The 21,114-nt window shown below is 53.4% G+C and overlaps 1 protein-coding gene across 1 annotated transcript in view; it reads left to right on the top strand.

Moving 5' to 3' along the window:
• The window catches only part of SPTBN2 (spectrin beta, non-erythrocytic 2), a 36,358-nt gene extending 21,290 nt beyond the window's left edge, over positions 1 to 15,068 (top strand). The window contains exons 17-37 of the mRNA XM_025356548.1: positions 800 to 1,002; positions 1,321 to 1,411; positions 1,633 to 1,779; positions 3,810 to 4,073; positions 5,986 to 6,210; positions 6,489 to 6,578; positions 6,905 to 7,165; positions 7,264 to 7,394; positions 7,623 to 7,827; positions 8,704 to 9,078; positions 10,068 to 10,312; positions 10,408 to 10,546; positions 11,149 to 11,233; positions 11,480 to 11,676; positions 12,006 to 12,148; positions 12,239 to 12,314; positions 12,399 to 12,449; positions 12,671 to 12,891; positions 13,151 to 13,324; positions 13,878 to 13,920; positions 14,214 to 15,068. Coding sequence (XP_025212333.1) covers positions 800 to 1,002; positions 1,321 to 1,411; positions 1,633 to 1,779; positions 3,810 to 4,073; positions 5,986 to 6,210; positions 6,489 to 6,578; positions 6,905 to 7,165; positions 7,264 to 7,394; positions 7,623 to 7,827; positions 8,704 to 9,078; positions 10,068 to 10,312; positions 10,408 to 10,546; positions 11,149 to 11,233; positions 11,480 to 11,676; positions 12,006 to 12,148; positions 12,239 to 12,314; positions 12,399 to 12,449; positions 12,671 to 12,891; positions 13,151 to 13,324; positions 13,878 to 13,920; positions 14,214 to 14,447 — 3,600 coding nt within the window. The 3' untranslated portion in view covers positions 14,448 to 15,068. The remainder of the gene's footprint in view (positions 1 to 799; positions 1,003 to 1,320; positions 1,412 to 1,632; positions 1,780 to 3,809; positions 4,074 to 5,985; positions 6,211 to 6,488; positions 6,579 to 6,904; positions 7,166 to 7,263; positions 7,395 to 7,622; positions 7,828 to 8,703; positions 9,079 to 10,067; positions 10,313 to 10,407; positions 10,547 to 11,148; positions 11,234 to 11,479; positions 11,677 to 12,005; positions 12,149 to 12,238; positions 12,315 to 12,398; positions 12,450 to 12,670; positions 12,892 to 13,150; positions 13,325 to 13,877; positions 13,921 to 14,213) is intronic.
• The last annotated feature ends 6,046 nt before the right edge of the window (positions 15,069 to 21,114 follow it).

Below are 21,114 nucleotides of genomic sequence, written 5' to 3' on the forward strand. Positions count from 1 at the left end.
CCCAGCACTTTGGGAGGCCAAAGTGGGAGGATCACTTGAGGCTGAGAATATCGAGACCAACCTGGGCAACATGGCAAGACCTTGTCTTTACAAAAAAAAAAATTTAAGAAAATAGAAGAATTTTTTATAAAGAAAAATGGGAGCCAGACAGGATGGCTCATACCTGTAATCCAGGTACTTTGGGAGGCTGAGGCAGGAGGATAACTTGAGCTCAGGAGTTTGAGACCAGCCTGGGCAACATAGTGAGACCCCCATCTCTACAAAAAGAAAAAAAAAATTAGCTGGGCATGGTCATGCATGCCTGTAGTCCCAGCTACTGGGGAGGCTGAGGCTGGAGGATCACTTGAGCCAGGAGTTTGAGGCTGCAGTGAGCTATGATCATACCACTGCACTCCAACCTGGGCCATAGAATGAGACCCTGTCTCACAAAAGAAAAGAAAAGGAAAAAAGAAAGAAAAATGGGAATGAAAAAAATGTGAATATAATTTACTAAAACTGACTTTAGAAGAAATAGAAAACCCAGTTTGTCGTGTAACTGTTAAAGAAATGGAATCAGGAGCTAGAAGTGAGATAGAACAGGATTTGGGCTGGGGAGTGGAAAGTCCTTCCCACCCAGCTTCCCTGTGACTTTCTGAGACTCCCACACTGGCTGGCAGCCTCCCTGCCTTCAGAGCTCTCCTGGCTACCCTCCCTGTCTGTGGATTGGCCCCTACCTCTCAGATTTGCCCCTGGGTGGGTCCCTCCTAAGGGGGTGAATTGTACTGGGGAAAATGAGCTGAATGTCACCGCTCCCACGCAGGAATATGTTCTGTCTCACACGGAGATGCCAGGGACACTCCAGGCTGCTGATGCTGCCATTAAAAAATTGGAGGACTTCATGAGCACCATGGACGCCAATGGGGAACGGATCCACGGGCTCCTGGAGGCTGGGCGCCAGCTGGTGTCTGAAGGCAACATCCATGCCGACAAGATTCGGGAAAAGGCAGACTCCATCGAGAGGAGGTCTGATGAGGCGGTCCATGAATTAGGGGTCCTGGGGGAAATCTGGGAAACAGGGTGGCCTCAAAGATGAATGTGGCACAGGAAACGCACAGATCAGGTAGGAGCTGACGGAGAAGTAGAGGGGAAGAACCAAGTGGTTGGAGAGGGCTGGGAGGTTCTACCCCCAACCAGGGCCAAAAGGAAGTCAGGATTCCTGGGTAACCTCGTGCTCCTGGAAGGCGTTATTCCCCTGGAAGAAATGGAGGCCCCTAGGTTAGCCAAAGGGTCACAGCCCTTTTACAGCAAATTCCAGGGTTTCACAAGAGGGTGTCATTCCAGGCACAGGAAGAATCAAGACGCAGCACAGCAGTTTCTGGGCCGTCTTCGGGACAACCGGGAGCAGCAGCATTTCCTGCAAGATTGTCATGAGGTGAGGCTCCCTGGGGCTCCGGGATATTCCCTAGCCATCTCTTTCCCACCTTGAGCCTAGAATAAGTCCAGCACAAGGTCACCAGAGACTGTGAGCCCCTTCATGGCTTCTTCCCAAGGTGCCCACTTCTCCTGGCTCACTGTGGACCTGCTTTTATGCCCCCCTCTCCCCTCCCTTGGAAATGCCCCCTCTCCTTTGTCCCTGTTTTACGTTTGGTCCAGCTGAAGCTCTGGATTGATGAGAAGATGCTAACAGCCCAGGACGTGTCCTACGACGAGGCCCGCAACCTGCATACCAAGTGGCAGAAGCACCAGGCGTTCATGGCCGAGCTGGCTGCCAACAAAGACTGGCTGGACAAGGTGGACAAGGTGAGTGGTGCTGTGGGGGCTGCCTCTCAGCAGAGTCCCCCACCGTGCAGGGGAGGGCCTGGCTCCAGGACGTGGTTTTCGTCATGGTTAGAGACTGTGGGGCTTCTGGTGCCACAGCTCCACGGTGGAAAGTTATGGCCTGGGAAACAAACGTCTTTGTTGGAGACAGAGAGTGGGACAGTGAGTCCAGAACCTTGATAAAGTACAAATTAGTAGGTAGCCAAACTGCAGCTTGGATTTAACACCATAACTGTTCCTGAGTTCAAAGCAGGATGGCGCTCTTCAGTGGGCTCTGCAAACCTTGTCTGGAAAGGGCTTGGCCTGGATGGTCAATATTTGAGGCTTTGCAGTCCAAACAGTTTCTGCTACAACTACTCATCTCTGTCGTTGTAGTGCAAAAGCAGCCGCAGAGAATAGGTGAATGAATGAACATGGCTGTTTCCCAATAAAACTTTATTTGTAAAAACAGGCAGTGGGCCAGATTACCTCATGGGCTGTATGTAGTCTGCCAGTCCTTATTTTCGAGTCTTACTGTCCCTGGTTCTTGGTCTTCCACCTAGCTCTTCCTCAAGAGCCAAGGACATATAAAGTTTTATATCTGCTCCGCAAGTATCCCTACAGAACATGGTATGCGCTCAACAGTCTGTGAAGCACTGCAAGGTCTACGAAAAGACACTTTCCTTCCCCCAAGGGCATGACGGTTGGGACAAAAGGAGACCAGTGTGCTTTCAATTGTTTCCATTCATTCAGCAAATATTTACTTGGTACTACTATATCCAAAGCATTGTATTAGGCACTGCATGGGGTCCGAAAGGGATCCCCTGAACGCTGTAGTCAGGATATGAGGCATATATGCAGGTAGCTAAATAGAATCCAGAGAAGAATGTGATGAGTGCTGTGAGAGTGGCCCTGCTGAAGCCTGGGGAATAAGGAGAGAGGAGATATGGAAATTCTAGAAGCAGCAACATCCAGGGCAGTCCATGGCGGATGAGTAGAATTTGGACAAGTGGAGATATTGAGGAAAAGATGTTTCCAGGTAGAGAAAACCAAACAGAAAACCAGTGGTAGGCAGTGCCCGTTTGGGAGCAAGGGGGTGAGCGAGTCTGGCAGCAGCACAGAATGTGTGCAGGGCCCCAGGGAAGAAGAGGTGGGAGGGAAGCCCGGAACACCCTGACCGCCACATGCGTGTGCTTCCAAGTGTGGATTGTGTTCAAGGTTGTGAAGCTACCCAGGCAGTGCTAGCCTTTGATGCTCTTCATCCTGACAGCCACAGCCACCTGCAAAATGGCCTGAAGGCAGTGTCTGGGTTTGTGTGCCCCTAGAAGCAGACCCAGAAGTAATGATTCTAGGGAGGTGACCCCAGGAAGCATCAGTAGGGGAATGGAGCGATGAGAAGGGACAGAAGTCATGCCAGTTACCCCCATGGGCAGCGGGAGCCCAACCCTCATGGGGCACTCTGGGGGGGTGTAGATGAAACACAGAACACAGCACCCGCACAGCCACAGCACTTGGATGCTGCGTATTTATCCATCAGCTCCCTGTCTCACTGGTTGAGGGCTGCTTCTGGGCTCGTTAACTCCGTGGCTCTTCCAATTTGCCTTCCACACAGTTCAAGGGAGCACACTTTCCTCACCACCCCAGACGCAAAAATCCTCAAGCAGAAAAGCTGGAAGTGGGGAAGCCAGGTGGGACTCACTTGCTATCAATGAAGTGAAGAGTAATGAGTTGAGAACTACAAAACGATGGCAAATAAGTCAATGTGCAGTGTGGTGCCAGAAACCACAGGCACGAAGGAACCCAAACTAAAGAGAGATTGCAAGGGATTCCTCATTGAAATGCTCTTTGAGCTGGGTCTTGAAGGAGGAGTGGGGTTCATCAGCGGTAAGGGAACAGCAGTTTAGAAGGGATCTTAAACCTCTGCGAAGAGTATGTCGATGAGAACACACAAGGACTTAGAATTATTGCCCACACTTCAGGTCTAAAGTTCAAGCTAATTTGGGCACTTTGACGTTCTCTGTCTTGCCTTCCAGGAAGGGCGAGAGCTGACTCTTGAGAAGCCAGAGCTGAAAGCCCTGGTGTCGGAGAAGCTGGGGGACCTGCACAGGCGCTGGGATGAGCTGGAGACCACCACCCAAGCCAAGGCCCGCAGCCTCTTTGATGCCAACCGAGCTGAGCTGTTTGCCCAGAGCTGCTGTGCCCTGGAGAGCTGGCTGGAGAGCCTGCAGGCCCAGCTACACTCGGATGACTACGGCAAGGACCTCACCAGCGTCAACATCCTGCTCAAGAAGCAGCAGGTGTGCTGTGGGCCTTTGATGGGGATGGTGAATAGCAGAAGAAAGGAAGGGGTCTGAAGCTTTCAAGATTTGGGAGGCCAGCTAAGGCCTGGCAGATAACACCTTCAGTAGCATTTCCCAGAGTCATTTCTCTCGGCAGCCAGTATCAGAATCTCTAGGAATATGTCACAGTCAGGATTAGAGTTAGGAGACAGACCCACTAATAATTTGAAGATGAGAACTTCAGTAAAAAGAAATATTAATTAGGCCAGGCACGGTGGCTCACACCTGTAATCCTGGCACTTTGGGAGGCCGAGGCAGGTGGGTCACTTGAGGTCAGGAGTTCAAGACCAGCCTGGCCAACATGATGAAACCCCATCTTTACTAAAAATACAAAAATTAGCCAGGCATGGTGGCACGTGCCTGTAATCCCAGCTATTTGGGAGGCTGAGGCAGGAGAATGGCTTGAACCCAGGAGGCAGAGGTTGCAGTGAGCCATGATCATGCCATTGCACTCCAGCCTGGATGACAGAGCGAGACTCCGTCTCAAAAAAAAGAAGTATGAATTAGGAAAAGGTGGTAAAGAGAACTCTACAGCAGGGGTTAGAAAATTTTTTCAGTAAAGCGCCAGATAGTAAATATTTGGGGCTTTGTGGGTCATCAGGTCTATGTCACAGCCCTTCACCTCTGCCCTTGTAAGGTAAAAGCAGCTATGGATTATACGTAAAATAAAGGGTATGGCCAGGTGTGGTGGCTCACACTTGTAATCCCAACACTTTGGGAGGCCGAAGTGGGCGGATCCCTTGAGTCCAGGACTTTGAGACCAGCCTGGGCAACATGGCAAAACCCCATCTCTACAAAAAAATACAAAAAATAGCTGGGCGTGGTGGTGGTGTGTGCCTGTAGTCCCAGCTGCTCTGGAGGCTGAGGTGAGAAGGTTGCTTGAGCCTGGGAAGTCGAGGCTGCAGTGGGCTGTGACTGTGCCACTGCACTCCAGCCTGAGTGGCAGAGCGAGACTTGTCTCAAAAAAATTTTTAAAAAGGGGTGCAGCTGTGGTCCAATAAAAACTTTATAAGGCTAGGCAGTGGGCTGGATTTACTGGTCCCTGCTCTAAAGAATGCAGAATGGGAAGTGTAGGGAGCAGCTGACACCTCTGGGGTCGAGGAGTCCTCCAGGAAGGAGCAAGATGGCTGAGTCTCAGACGTCCTTGGAGAGGGCAGAGGCCCACTGAATGGCCTGGAAATTTGCTGGGGTATCACAGGCCAGAGCAGGTCTGAAGCCAGCAAGCCAAGGCTGACCAGCAGGAAGTGGCCACCGGAGTGCAGCAAAACTTGCCAGAGAGTTCAGAGCCACCGAATCTCTTGCGCACTGTGGACAGTTTTGCTGTAGGAGGAAGGAAAACACCCTGGAACCGTGGCACGCCCCTCATCTGCTAGGCATTGTGGTGTCCCTCTAGCGCCCTCTGCTGACAAGGCCTAGATTGTGCCCGCTGGCAAAGGAGGAATGTTTTCAGGGACCCGTTCCAGTGTCTCAAAGCAGGGCCACGATGGATTGGGGATGGAGAGACAATGAGTTGATAATGGGCACAGTTATCACACTACCCTGGATTTTTTAATCTCAGTCTTTTAGATTTGGGGGTGTGGGTGCAGGTTTGTTATAAGGTTATATTGTGTGATGCTGAAGTTTGGGGCATAACTGAACCCATCACCCATGTAGTAAGCACAGTACCCAATAGAGATTCTTTCAACCCCTGCCCTTGGACTCTCGTGTGTATAAAGTTGGAGATCTACTGATCCAGCCCACGAGGGGATGCTCTTCCTGGGTGAGCTGCAGTGATAAGCAGCCACAGTGGGCTGGATAGAGACTGGTGTCTCTGCTGGGCGTGAAGGCGGAAATGCAGAGCTAACATGTCCTTCCTCCTGGCGGTTTGCAGATGCTGGAATGGGAGATGGCTGTGAGAGAGAAGGAGGTGGAGGCAATTCAGGCCCAGGCCAAAGCGCTGGCCCAGGAGGACCAGGGTGCAGGGGAGGTGGAGAGGACCTCGAGGGCTGTGGAAGAGAAGTTCAGGGCCTTGTGCCAGCCCATGCAGGAACGCTGCCGGCGCCTGCAGGCTTCTCGCGAGCAGCACCAGTTCCACCGGGACGTGGAGGATGAGATTGTGAGTCACTGGGGCCAAGGACAGCAAGCTGCCCCCAGCCACGTGGCTTTCCAGCCTCCCTCCTCAATGCCAGGGAGATGCCAGCAGGGCTCTGTTCCCTCTTCTCTTTGGCATTGACCATCTCCCCTCTAGGGAGACTTGGAGATGCCCCCCAGAACCAGAGATGACCGTTCCCTACACACATGGAGGTAGCCCCAGGTGTCCCCACTCCCACTAAAAGTCCCTGGTGCTTTTGCCTTCCCCTCTGGGCCCCCACTGACCGCCTCTTCCTCTTCCAGTTGTGGGTGACAGAGCGGCTGCCCATGGCCAGCTCCATGGAGCATGGCAAGGACCTACCCAGTGTCCAGCTTCTCATGAAGAAAAACCAGGTGAGGCAGAGGCTGAAGGCAAAAGAGAAGTTCCCAGGAGCCTCCCCAGACTTGGACGTGTGTTTTTTCTTAAGACCAGGCCCCCCTCAATGCTGAGTGTAACCCTGGACTTCAGTGGCTGTCTTTCCTCACCTCAGGAGGGTGGGTCCTCTCAGTGGGACATAGTGGGGGCTGGGGGGCTGAGGGGTGTTACCATCGCACCCCCAGGCTAGGAGAGGGAGCAGAGGACCCAGGAAGGAGAGAGGCACGGGGTGAAGGGTGGTCTCCAGGAGCATGTGGGGCTGCGGCAGGCCTTTCAGCATTTTCTCTTCTGTGGCCATGGGCAGACTCTGCAGAAGGAGATTCAGGGCCATGAGCCCCGGATCGCGGACCTGAGGGAGCGGCAGCGTGCTCTAGGTGCAGCAGCAGCAGGCCCGGAGCTGGCCCAGCTGCAGGAAATGTGGAAACGCCTGGGCCACGAGCTGGAACTTCGAGGGAAGCGACTCGAGGAGGCCCTGCGAGCCCAGCAGTTCTACCGTGATGCTGCTGAGGCGGAGGCCTGGATGGGCGAGCAGGAATTACACATGATGGGCCAGGAGAAGGCTAAGGTGAGGGCCAGGACACAGCCTGGTGTATGTGGCCAATTCTGCCCTCCCCCGACCCGCTGCTTGATGCCACTGTCCCCTCCCACCGTCCCTTCCCCCAGGATGAGCTGAGTGCCCAGGCAGAGGTGAAGAAGCACCAGGTGCTGGAGCAAGCCCTGGCCGACTACGCGCAGACCATCCACCAGCTGGCAGCCAGCAGCCAGGACATGATTGACCATGAGCACCCAGAGAGGTGGGTGCAGCGACAGCCCGGCCCAGCCTAGGGGAGGAGCTGGCTGCAGGAACAGGAAGGTGCAGGGAATGTGGAGCCTTCAGTGCTGTGTGCATGGAGCCTCCTAGAAAGCTGGAGTGCAGGGTGGGCAAGCTGTTGGGAGCCCTGAGGGACAGGGCTCCACAGAACAGGCCGGAGGTCAGAGCTACACCCCTAAGCCCCACAGTGCCTCTCCCACTCTTTCTGCAGCACGCGGATATCCATCCGCCAAGCCCAGGTGGACAAGCTGTATGCCGGCCTGAAGGAGCTGGCGGGAGAGCGGCGGGAGCGCCTGCAGGAGCACCTCCGGCTGTGCCAGCTCCGCCGTGAGCTGGATGACCTAGAGCAGTGGATCCAGGAGCGCGAGGTTGTGGCGGCCTCCCACGAGCTGGGCCAGGACTATGAGCATGTGACTGTGAGTGTGGGGAGAGCACCCAGCTCAGATCAGCCATGGGAAGAGTGGAGGACCCACAGGGAGACTAGGAGCTGGTCGCAGGCAGAGCACTGGGGGGCCAGGAGACAAGACCAGGCTGAGCAGGCACTGCCCTCCTGATTTTGAGGTATATGATTTGAAGAGGCTGGGCATGGTGGCTCACATATGTAATCTTAGCACCTTGGGAGGCTGAGGTGGGAGGATTGCTTAAGTCCAGGAGTTTGAGACCAGCCTGGGCAACATAGTGAGACCCCCATCTCTACAAAAAAAATGTTTTTTAATTAGCCAGGCACGGCAGTGCATGACTGTAGGCCCAGCTACTCAAGAGGCTAAGGTGGGAGGATCTCTTGAGCCTAGAAGGTCGACGCTGCAGTGATTGCGCTAGTGCACTCCAGAGCAAGACCCCATCTCTAAATACACACACACACACACACACAATTTGAAGAATTGTGCAGAAAGGGGACATGAAGCTGAGCTGAGACAAGGGCAAATAGGAAATTATCACTCACACTTTTCAACAGAATTCAACAAAATGGGGTATGATCCCCTCCACGGTTTGGGGGCTTGGAGCCTCTGTCGTACAGAAATATGGGCCATAGTTAGGGGATTCTTGCCTGAGGCCTGAGGGTCCCAAGCACCTCGAAACCCCTTTGCCGGGGGTGAAGGGCGCCTGTCGAATACAGGGTCAGTGGGAAGCAACCATGCCTGCTCCTTAACCACCGGGGGTAAACCTGTCCCGGCCCCGTGGCCAGCGGGGAGAGGTGGGTTCTGAGTTTGGAGTGGAGGACTCGCCCCATCAGGCAGGGACCACATCCCCCAACATCACAGCATGGTCTGTCCATCTGCTTCCTCTACCAGATGCTCCGAGACAAGTTCCGAGAGTTCTCCCGGGACACAAGCACCATCGGTCAGGAGCGCGTAGATAGCGCCAATGCACTGGCCAATGGGCTCATTGCTGGGGGCCATGCCGCACGGGCCACTGTGGCCGAGTGGAAGGACAGTCTCAACGAAGCCTGGGCTGACCTGCTTGAGCTGCTGGACACGCGGGGTCAGGTGCTGGCCGCGGCATACGAGCTGCAGCGCTTCCTGCACGGGGCACGCCAAGCCCTGGCGCGGGTGCAGCACAAGCAGCAGCAGCTTCCGGATGGGACTGGCCGCGACCTCAACGCTGCCGAGGCCCTACAGCGCCGACACTGTGCCTATGAGCACGACATCCAGGCCCTCAGCGCCCAGGTCTGACCCAAGCATGCGGAGGTGGGGGAGGCTTAGAGGAGGCCAAGGGGGAAATGCCGGGGAGCGTTCCCAGGAGCTAGGGCAGAGCTCAGAAATGCCGGGAGGATGGCACCCTTTGGAGGGCCATTTCGAGATGAGGAAATTGCTCCAAGGAAACATCTCTGTTTGGCTGGGCACGGTGGCTCTCGCCTGTAATCCCAGCGCTTTGGGAGGCCGAGGAGGGCAGATCACCTGAGATTGGGAGTTTGAGACCAGCCTGACCAACATCGAGAAACCCTGTCTCCACTAAAAATACAAAATTAGCTGGGCCTGGTGGCGCATGCCTGTAATCCCAGCTACTCAGGAGGCTGAGGCAGGAGAATCACTTGAACCTAGGAGGCAGAGGTTGTACACACCACTGTACTCCAGCCTGGGCAACAAGAGCGAAACTCGTCTCAAAAAGAAAGAAACTATCTCTGGCAGGGGACATCTAGCCACTGCATTCACACTTTTAATGACAAGCCCCCTTGAGAGCCCATGATGTCTTCAGGGGTTCCCAGTGGCCAGGAGACTCTTTATGCTCTGCTAAATCTGCCTGTTGGTGCTTCCCAGGCTTGAGCTCTAGGCCCACACTCAGTAAGCATGGATCCTTCCCTCAACCACTAAAACCCATCAGCCCCTGCCTGAATCCCCTCTTCAGGCTAAGTGTCTCGTTCTAGCAATCTCCAAGGTCCATAACATCCTAGACAGACCTCTGAAAGTTCAACTGGCCAATGGCCCTTTTCCAGATCCTCCCCAAGTTAAGCCCAGGTTCCCAGATGAGACCCAATAGGGCAGTGTGGCCAAGCACCTGCCTTCATCTTTCCCAGCACCCCCACTCCCTGGCTCCTCCCCCTGCTGCTTTGGCTGTGAGACAGGCAGCAGGAGGTGAGAGTGGCAGCCAGAACTGAGGCAGGCTGCGGCTCCTTGGAGTCCCCCGCTCTGCCTGACTCTGACCCGGGGCCCCACAGGTCCAGCAGGTGCAGGACGATGGCCACCGGCTCCAGAAGGCATATGCTGGAGACAAGGCTGAGGAGATCGGCCGCCACATGCAGGCCGTGGCTGAGGCCTGGGCTCAGCTTCAGGGAAGCTCTGCCGCCCGCCGGCAGCTGCTGCTGGACACCACGGACAAGTTCCGCTTCTTCAAGGCTGTCCGGGAACTGATGCTCTGGATGGATGAGGTCAACCTGCAGATGGATGCCCAGGAGCGTCCCCGGTGAGAACCCTAGGGCCCGGGGCCTCCATGGGTTGTGTGGCTGGGCTGTGATGGGGCTGTGGGCAGCAGATGATGCTGTTTCTGCCTCCCCCCAGGGATGTGTCCTCCGCGGATCTAGTCATCAAGAACCAGCAAGGCATCAAGGCAGAGATAGAGGCCCGGGCGGACCGCTTCTCCTCCTGCATCGACATGGGGAAGGAGCTGCTGGCCAGGAGCCACTATGCGGCCGAGGAGGTGGGTGAGGCCCGGGTGGCCGGGCCATTCTCACTGGGCAGTGCTGAACGCTGACTTCTTGGCAGCTTTCTGCTTCCTCTCATTCTTTCTTTGCAAGGAATTTTTCATTCTCTCCCCTCAGTGCCATTCAGGGGTTTCTTGCATTCTGGAAATGTGAGAACCGTCTGCCTTTTGACATCAGAAATCACTGGTCCTGGACCAGGCATGGTGGCTCATGCCTGTAATCCCAGCACTTTGGGAGGCCCAGGCGGGCAGATCACCTAAGGTCACGAGTTCGAGACCAGCCTGGCCTCCAAGGGTTGTGTGGCTAGGCTGTGATGAAACATGGTGAAACCCCATTTCTACTAAAAACACAAAAATTAGCCAGGCATGGTGGTGGGTGCCTGTAATCCCAGCTACTTGGAGGCTGAGGCAGGAGAATTGCTTCAACCTGGGAGGCAGTGAGGTTGCAGTGAGCTGAGATTGCACCATTCCCTGGGCGATAAGAGCGAAACTCTGTCTCAAAAAAAAAAAGAAAGAAATTATCTGTCGCCCTGGGTGACTCCCCAGGGGCCCTGGAAAGACCTCACATCCTGGTGCTAACTCATATCTCTGCCCCCCAGATCTCAGAGAAGCTGTCTCAGCTGCAGGCACGGCGCCAGGAGACGGCCGAGAAGTGGCAGGAGAAGATGGACTGGCTTCAGCTGGGTGAGCTGCTGAGGGGGCCCCAGGTGCTGTGGGGAGTGGGGGGCATTCTGCACCCTGTGGTTTCCAGAGTAGGTGAGACCAGGAACCCTGGGTATGAGACTCACGATGTCCAACCTTGGCGCTGCCTGGCACAGCTCTGGGGCAGTGGCTTTCTCTGTGTCCCTGTTCTTGAGGTTGCCATGGCCACTGTGCCCTGCCAGTGGCCACTCTGACCCACCATCTTCCTGTGACCCCCGATCCCACCAGTTTTGGAGGTGCTCGTGTTTGGAAGAGATGCAGGGATGGCAGAGGCCTGGCTCTGCAGCCAGGAGCCACTGGTGCGCAGCGCTGAGCTGGGTTGCACGGTTGATGAAGTTGAGAGCCTTATCAAGCGGCACGAGGCCTTCCAGAAGTCAGCAGTGGCCTGGGAGGAACGATTCTGTGCGCTAGAGAAGCTTACTGCGGTGAGGGACACAGGACCCCAGATGCCCACCCCCAACCTGCTCCCCCGACCCATGCTTGCTTCTGCTTGGAGAAGACACGTCTTCTCTCTTGCCACTGTACCAGTGGCTCCCAGATGTGAGCTGAGAGTGCCGTTGTCACCACACCTTTAGGAGGTGTCAGTTCCCCTGGGTGAGGCTGAGACACCTTCTCCCATTTTGTCTCTTGTCCCCACCGTCTTCTCGAATTCTGTTCTCCTTTTATCATATTTCATCAAATCAGAGTTGAGACATTTCAGCTCTCCCTATTTCCCTGGCCCTCTTACACGCGACTTTCTACACGCTGAATGCAGCTAGAGGAGCGGGAGAAGGAGCGGAAGAGAAAGAGGGAGGAGGAGGAGCGAAGGAAACAGCCGCCTGCTTCTGAACCCACAGCCAGTGTGCCTCCAGGGGACCTGGTGGGTGGCCAGACGGCTCCTGACACCACCTGGGACAGGTGAGAGCCAGGACGCCTGGGGTAGGAGGAGGAGGCTGAGCCCAGGCCACCCAGGGACTAATGATTCTGTGTTGTCTTTGGTCATCCCAGAACCCAGCTACGGCCACCACCATCCACACAAGCCCCCAGTGTTAATGGAGTCTGCACAGATGGAGAGCCCTCACAGGTGACCCCACTGTCCCCTGTTCCCCCATCGGAGTCATAGCCCCTCCACCCCTGCATATCCTTTTACAGATTCTTATTCTTGCAGCCCCTGCTGGGACAACAGAGACTTGAGGACAGCAGCTCCCCCGAAGGGCCAGTGAGTTCCCCTGCAAGTGTGGGTGTTGATAACTGGGAGGCGAAGGGTCCAGAAGGGGTGGTGAGTGGGGTGGGGGAGTACTGGGGATGGGATGTGAGAGGGCAGAGGCTCACGGGCAGCTTGGGGGCAGGAAGACCAACTCCTGGACACGGAGCTTCCTGGCACCCAGGTTAGGGATCTCCCATCTCATCCTTTGACACTGACACTGATTTCCCCCCTAGGGACCTGGCCCAGGGGACGAAGCCAATGGGCCCCGGGGAGACAGGCAGACCCGGACTCGGGGCCCGGCCCCACCTGCGATGCCCCAGAGCAGGTCCACCGAGTCAGCCCACGCTGCCACCCTGCCTCCTCGAGGCCCAGAGCCATCTGCCCAGGAGCAGATGGAGGGGGTACTGTGTCGCAAGCAAGAGATGGAGGCCTTCGGGAAGAAGGCTGCCAACAGGTACAGCCTCTCCGGAGCCTGCCCTCAGAGGGGATTTCCCCAGAGCCTCTGCCCAGATAGAGGAAGGGATGCCCTTTAAAGTACATCTTCTGGGCAAAGGGTAGGACTTGGGACCAGAGCAGGGCCTCAGGGGAGGACCAGAGGGTGTGAAGACCATGGCCTAAAGATGGGAGCAGAACTGGCAGTCCTAGGATACCCAGGAGGGCCCCGGGTAGCAGGAGCCACCGAGGCCAGCCAGTCAGCACCATGTCCCTCGCAGGTCCTGGCAGAACGTGTACTGTGTCCTGCGGCGTGGGAGCCTCGGCTTTTACAAGGATGCCAAGGCAGCCAGCGCGGGGGTGCCATACCACGGAGAAGTGCCTGTCAGCCTGGCCAGGGCCCAGGGCAGTGTCGCCTTTGATTACCGAAAGCGCAAACACGTCTTCAAGCTGGGGTAGGAACAGGGAACAGTGCTCTCGGGATGGGGGGAGAGTTGGGAGTGGCACAGGTGAGCCGTGAGTCGGGTCCAGAGGGAGGGGAGTTCCTGTAAGGAACCCCTGAGTAGAGTAACCAGGCCAGCCACTTGGGGACAGTGTAGATGAGGGAGGCGGGGATTCTGGTTGTCTCCACACCAAGGGGAGCAGGAGAACCAAGACCCAGGCCTGATGGCTGCCGATGCCAAGGTGAAAAATTACCCAGGGTGGGAAATCCAAAGGCAGGGATCTGGCAAGACCTCCAGGGGCCTGTCCCTGCCTGCCAGCAAGCAGCCGGAGCAGGAGGCCCAGGCTGGGGTGGAAGTGAGCTCCCCCTGCCTCTGTGGCCAGTCAGAAAGGATGTGCTTCTGCAGTCGGGGAAGACTGAAGAATGTGCAGAGCATGTCTGGTCCGGCTCCGAGGGCTGCAGCCAGATGTCCCAGCCCAGTGTTGGGTCATGATTGCGCTCTCACCAGCAGCGACCTGGCACATCCAGATTCTCAGCTCTGCCCTGTGGCCTCTCTCTCCCAACAGCTTACAGGATGGAAAAGAATATTTATTCCAAGCCAAGGATGAGGTGAGCTGTCCTCCGTGTTCCTCTCTGTCCGTGCCATTCCAGAACCCTCCAGTTGCAGACTCCCCTTCCTTCCCCGTCCTCCCTCTTTTTCCTGGTCTCGTCCTTTGTGGTAAGACTGGATGTGTGTGACAGCCGCACCAGGCCGCACTCCCTGTCTAAGCCGGCTGCATTCTCCTAATAGCATGAAACAGTCAGCTCACTTTCTGCCTCCTCCTCTCACACTTCCCTGCTGTCCACCGTGGCCACCCCAGCGGAGCATCCTTAAAGCTGACCAAGGGTCTTTCTGTCCACAGGCAGAGATGAGCTCGTGGCTACGGGTGGTGAACGCAGCCATTGCCACTGCATCTTCTGCCTCTGGAGAGCCCGAAGAGCCGGTGGTGCCCAGCACCACCCGGGGCATGACCCGGGCCATGACCATGCCCCCAGTGTCACCTGTCGGGGCTGAGGGGCCTGTTGTGCTCCGCAGCAAAGACGGCAGAGAACGAGAGCGAGAAAAACGCTTCAGCTTCTTCAAGAAGAACAAGTAGCTGGGGGCAAGGTCCCAGGCCAGCTCCTTCCCTCCGTTCAGGAAACTGCCAGGGACAGTCAACAGGGACCACCCTCTTGTCAGGACAACTGCCTGCTGCTAGGGTCTGTTGCCAAAGTCAACCCATCACCAGGAACTGTCACTGGGGACAAGTCCGTGTTCCCAAGGGCAGCCCTTCTCTTCTGCTGTTTAATTCCAGACTGGTGGTGGGACCCAGGCAACCCCCTCTCCCACCCCCGCCGACTTCTCCCCTCTTTCCCCAGCCTCGTGCCTCTGTCCCTCACCAAAGTGCGGACAGTGCTGCACCCTCAACATAGGCCATGTGGGGAGTGACTGCCCCTGCCTCAGGGTCATTCTCCCACCACAGTGAGGGCACTCGCCTTCTGCCTTCTGGTTCCTCACCCCTGGGACCAGCCAGGAACCTCTCAGAGCTGAAGCAGGCCCTGGGGGCAGGAGTGCCAGATGACAGGCGCAGGAGCCCTCCCTCCCCACCCCCACCCTCTAACTCCAGCTGCCACTCCATCTCCAGCTGCTCTCAATGGCTTTCAAGGTGTGTTGTTCAGGGACAGCCACCGCCTTGAGTCTGGCCAAGGAGGTGATTAAACAGCTCAGCTTCTCTCACTGCCTCTGGGTGTCTTTGCTTTCCTGACCACAGCCTCTCTGCCCAAGCCCGTGTCCTCTCCTTTGGTTCTGGTCTCCTGCATCTCTGCCCCAGCCTCCAAGCTCTTGAAGACCTGTGTCACACTGAGAGCTTCCCTGACCCAGTCTCATTTCCCTGTGACAGTGACCTCCAGCGTGCTGGGTTGACCAATGCCAAGCCTCTTTTTAGACCAAAGTAGTTCCCCATGGGTTGGGATGATGTCACCAAGCAGTATTTATGTTAAAAAGCAATGAGGACTCCTTCCCTGGTGCACAATTTTCTTCACTTGTGAGTCTCTAAACTGTTTTCAAATTGGAAGACTGGGAAGCATTGCTACAGCCCCCAGCCAGTCTCAGCCACTGCTCAGCCCAGTGGTGGAAAGCTGAGCACATAGCGGGTGCTTACTGCCCCCACTTGCTGTCTGCTCTCCAGTAGATCAAGGGAGCTCAGACAGGGATCAGAGAAGTGGCAGGTTCCAATAAACTGACCAACAGAATGAAGTCACTCTGGGAAGCCATGAGGTAACTTTACAGCCCAAATGTGTAAATACACACACAGAGGATTTTATATATATATATATACACACACACATACACACACACACACACATATATATATATATATATTTTTTTTTTTGAGACAGAGTCTCACTCTGTCAGCCAAGCTGGACTGCAGTGGTGCAATCAAAGCTCACTGCAACCTCCACCTCCCAGGTTCAAGCAATCCTCCCACCTCAGCCTCCCGAGTAGCCTGAATCACAGGCACATGCCATCACACCCAACTAAGTTTGTTTATTTTTTGTAGAGACGGGGTCTCACTATGTTGCCCAGGTCAGTCTCGAATTCCTGGGCCCACCTTGGCCTCTCAGTGAGCCACCATGCCCAGCTGAGACTACCTTCTGGATCTGGTGAAGTATTAAAAAGGAGCTGGTGGCTTCTCCTTTGTCTCTGGCTTGGCAATCGGAGCTTTCAGGGCAGGGTGTTTGTCTCCCGATGTTGACGGAAGTGGCCACTCCTTGGTGGCCTCCAGCAGGAAGAGTGTGTTCTCTCATTGGTTCTATACACACAGACAACCGTTTTTCCAGGAAGGCAGCCCCGCCTTCAGCGTCATTGACTGCGGGCCTGACTATCATCAGCCATGACGAAGACCGAGTCAGGTGTGTGCAGGCCCAGAACTAGCCCATCATAGCCCCAGAGTGGGCTCCAAACCTGAGATCTGGTAGACTAGAGAGCCTGCAGGATAATTTCCCCCTTAAGATGGGCAGATTTACTGTTCCACAGCCAACAGGTAGATACATGTAACTAGAACAATCTGTCATGGGACTAAGTGGAAGAATCCATCAGCATTACACAGGCATCTTTTCTTCAAATACAACTGTAAACTCTCCACTGTTTGAAGAGACAGTCATACCTTGGGGGTGCTCAGGGAATCTAGGTATTTGCACTCCAAGGTGGCAAGCCTGCGGGGGGGTTGAAGGGAAACAATACTTGGAAATGTTAGAAGGAAATGTATATGGAGAAATTAATGGAGAAATGATTATTTTAATGTGATATGTAAGTGTAAATAGGACAGCCAGCTGAAGCAGTCCCTCAGAAGGGGCAGGTATTGTGAACACAGAGGTGAGACTGAAGGCTCCGAGCAGCATCTGCAAATGTGGCAGCAGAAGCACTTCAGGGCATGATTCCTTAAGAACAGGACATAGAAGAGGGGAAGCACAGTGTCAGGAATTAAGTCAGAAAACACCTTCAGCTGTGAGTGGAAGAAAGAAAAACTTCCAGGAAAGGCAACAGGATGGAATGAGGCGGTGAGTGACAGGAGACAAGTTAAACACAAAAATACAATAAATGCAGGCACCACAAATCAATGGAGAGAGATGGCAGATAAAAATGGATTACTTGGCCAGGCATGGTGGTTCACGCTTATAATCCCAACACTTTGGGAAGCTAAGGTGAGTGGGTCACTTGAGCTCAGGAGTTCAAGACCAGCCTGGGCAACATGGTGAAACCCCATCTCTACAAAAATTAGCCAGGTGTAGTGGCACGTACCTGTAGTCCCAGCTACTTGGGAGGCTGAGGCAGGAGCATTGCTTGAACCTTGGAAGTAGAGGTTACGGTGAGCCGAGATCATGCCACTGCACTCCAGTCTGGGCAATAAAGTGAGACCCTGTCTCAAAAAAAAAAAAAGGATTAATTATGTAGTGAAAAATATATTTGCATTTTTAACATCACCTACAAGAGTGGACTTTAGGTCCATGCTGTCCACAGCAGCAGCCACCAGCCACGTGTGGCTACTGAGATGTAGCCAAACCAAGTGTGCCGTGGCTCTGAAACACCAGACATCAAGCATGGAAGAGGACAACTTTAAATACCTTAATTTTTATATTGATTATGTGTTTTAATAATATTTTAGATATATTGGGTTTCAAAAGTATCATTAAAGTGAGTTTCAACTATTTTGGTTACTTTTTTAATGTGTTTGCTGGAAATTTTTAAATTACATGCATAGCTAACATTGTATTTTTATTGGATAGCACTGCTGTAAATGGGCTCCAGATCTAAATGCAAAAGGTAAAAAATATAATGTTAATAGGCCGGGTACGGTGGCTCACGCCTGTGATCCCAGCACTTTGGGAGGCCAAGGAGGGTGGATCACATGAGGTCAGGAGTTCGAGACCAGCCTGGCCAATATGGTGAAACCCCATCTCTACTAAAAATACAAAAATTAGCCGGGCGTGGTGGCGCACACCTGTAGTCCCAGCTACTCGGGAGGCTGAGAAAGGAGAATGGCTTGAACCCTGGAGGCAGAGGTTGCAGTGAGCCCAGATCACACCACTGCACTCCAGCTTGGGCAACAAGAGCGAAACTCCATCCCCCAAAAAACAAAAACAAACATAACGTTAATAGACTAAAATGTAGGAGAATATCTTGTGACTAAGGAGGCTACAGAACATCTTATACAAAAGTTCAAAAGCAGGCCAGGTGCAGTGGATCACACCTGCAATCTCAGCACTTTGGGAGGCGAGATGGGAGGATCACTGGAGCTCAGAAGTTCAAGACCAGCCTGGGCAACACAGCGAAACCTCATCTCTACAAAAAAATTTTTTAATTAGCCAGGCATGGTGGCACCCAACTGTAGTCCCAGCTACTTGGGAGGTTGAGGTGGAAGGATTGCTTGAGCCCGGGAGGTTGAGGCTGCAGTGAGCCATGATCACACCACTGCACTCTAGCCTGGGCAACAGGCTGTCTCAAAAAAAAAAAAAAAAAAGTTCAAAAGCACAGCTTTAAGATAAAAATTAATTTCATTGCACAAGAAATAAGGATTTCTGTTCAGTGAAGGACACCATGGACAGAGTTAATAATTAGTGGAATGAGAGATGGTATTTGAGACCAATAAGAGATTAGAATATACGAAAAAGCCCTACAAATCAACAACAAAAAAGGAGCCTGCAACCTGAAAAGAAAGATGGGCAAAAGATATGAACAGGAAATTTACAGAAGCATAAACTCGAAAATTCAAGAGGCCAGGTGTAGTGCCTCACACCTGTAACCCTAGTGATTTGGGAGGCTGAAGTGGGAGGATCACTTGAGGCCAGGAGTTCGAATAGCCCAGGCAACATAGCGAGACCTCGTTTCTACCAAAAACAAAAAATTTAGCTGGGCATATAGTCCTAGCTACTTGGGAGGCTGAGGCCTGAGGGCTTCAGCCTCCTGAAGCAGGAGGATTATTTGAGCCCAGGAGCTCAAGGCTACAGTGAGCTATGATTGTGTCACTGCACTTCAGCCTGCATGATAAAGCAAAACCCTTTCACAAAAAACAAGTCTGGGCGCAGTGGTTCATGCCTTTAACCCCAGCGATTTGGGAGGCCAAGGTGGGTGGATCACCTAAGGTCAGGAGTTCGAGACCAGCCTGACCAATGTGGTGAAACCCCGCCTCTACTAAAAATACAAAAATTAGCCAAGCATGGTGATGCGTGCCTGTAGTCCCAGCTACTCGGGAGGCTGAGACAGGAGAACTGCTTGAACTCTGGGAGGCGGAGGTTGCAGTGAGCTGAGATTGTGCCACTGCACTCCAGCCTGGGCGACAGAGCAAGACTCCGTCTCAAAAAAAAAAAAAAAAAGAAAAGAAAAGGCTGTGCGTGATGGCTCACGCCTGTAATCCCAGCCCTTTGGGAGGCCAAGGTGGGCAAATTACAAGGTCAGGAGTTCAAGACCAGCCTGACCAATATGGTGAAACCTCATCTCTACTAAAAATACAAAAATTAGCTGGGTGTGGTGGTGGCGCATGCCTGTAATCCCAGCTACTCAGGAGGCTGAGGCAGGAGAATCGCTTGAACCCTGCAGGCAGAGGTTGCAGTGAGCCGAGATAGTACCACTGCACTCCAGCTTGAGCGACAGAGTGTGACTCCATCTCAAAAAAAAACAGACAAGAAGCGATGCTTAAAATCATTAGTAACCAGAGAAATACAAATTAAAGCAACAATGAAATATCACTTTATATCCATCAGACTGACAAAAATTAGAAAAGCAGATAATGTCATCACAGGAGGGACGCAGAGATACAAGGCCCCTCATATGCTGCAGGTGGAAGAGTTTGCTGGTGCAGCTTTTCCGGAGAACAATTCGGCGCTACTTAGACAGGTGAGTTCTACGTATACTCTATGACCCAGCAAGTCCACCTCTGGGTTTATATCCCCCCAAATTCTCACACAGAATTAGGGCACATACTTAAGCATGTTCACTGCAGCCCTGTTTATAATGACAGAGAGCTGGAAGCAAGCTGAGCGTCCTATGCCCAGAGATGAACAGGTACAATCTGTGACTGTACACCACGAAGGACTGCATTACTCACTAGTGAGGTATCATGCGGCGACACAGCCCTTAGTGGAAAAATAGTAAGGCACAGTGAGCTATACAACTCAAAACACACCATTTACATAATTTATACAAATGTACAACGTTTAAGTCCAGATTAGAAGAAATCAACTGTAAAAAGACATTTGTAACAATCCAGGAGAAATTTGGGCATAAACAGTAGATGATATTAACATAGGATAGTGCTGTTTTAAATTAGAAGCACATAGTAAGCCGGGTGCAGTGGATCACACCTGTAATCAGCATTTTGTGAGACTGCAGTGGAACCATCTTGAGCCCAGAAGTTTGAGACCAGGCTGGGCAACACAGGGAGACCCCCATCACTACAAAAACATTTTAAAAATTAGCTGGATGGGGTGGCCCACACCTGTGGTCCCAGCTGCTCCAGAGGCTAAGATAGGAGGATCACTTGCGCCTGGGAGGTTGAGGCTACAGTGAGCCATAATGGTGCCACTGCACTCTAGCCTGGAAAACAAAGTGACACCCTGACTCCAAAATAATAGTAGTAACAGTTAAGGGCCGGGCGTGGTGGCTCATGCCTGTAATCCCAGCACTTTGGGATGCCAAGGCCAGTGGACACCAGCCTGGCCAACATGGTGAAACCCCGTCTCTACTAAAAATACAAAAATTAGCTGGGTGTGGTAGCGCACACCTGTAGTCCCAGCTACTGGGGAGGCTGAAGCAGGAAAATGGCTTGAACGCGGGAGGTGGAGGTTGCAGTAAGCCGAGATCGCACCACTGCCCTCCAGCCTGGGTGACACAGCGATACTCTGTCTTTAAAAATTTGAAAAATAAAAATAGATAAAATAAAATAAAATCGGAAGGACAGTGCCTCTTCTGAAATGGCTGAGAAACAAAAAGAACTCAGGGAAAGAATATATCCAAGTAGCTGGGGTGGAAGAAGGCAGCCTGGGGAATGTGTGCCTGATGGTATCAAACAAGCCATTATGGAGCCACTACAATAAGGAATGGTGGCTGACAATCTCCCTGGCAGGCTCTACGAGATAAACCCAATCCATCAATCTCCATAAAAGGCTACTCTTTGTTGGAAGGTGACAGTTGGGGAATCCGCCTAAACTTTTTTTTTTTTCCAGACCGAGTCTTGCTCTGTCACCCAGGCTGGAGTGCAGTGACACCATCTCGGCTCACTGCAACCT

Source organism: Theropithecus gelada, chromosome 14 (genome assembly GCF_003255815.1).
Source record: "Theropithecus gelada isolate Dixy chromosome 14, Tgel_1.0, whole genome shotgun sequence".
Classification (NCBI taxonomy): domain Eukaryota; kingdom Metazoa; phylum Chordata; class Mammalia; order Primates; family Cercopithecidae; genus Theropithecus; species Theropithecus gelada.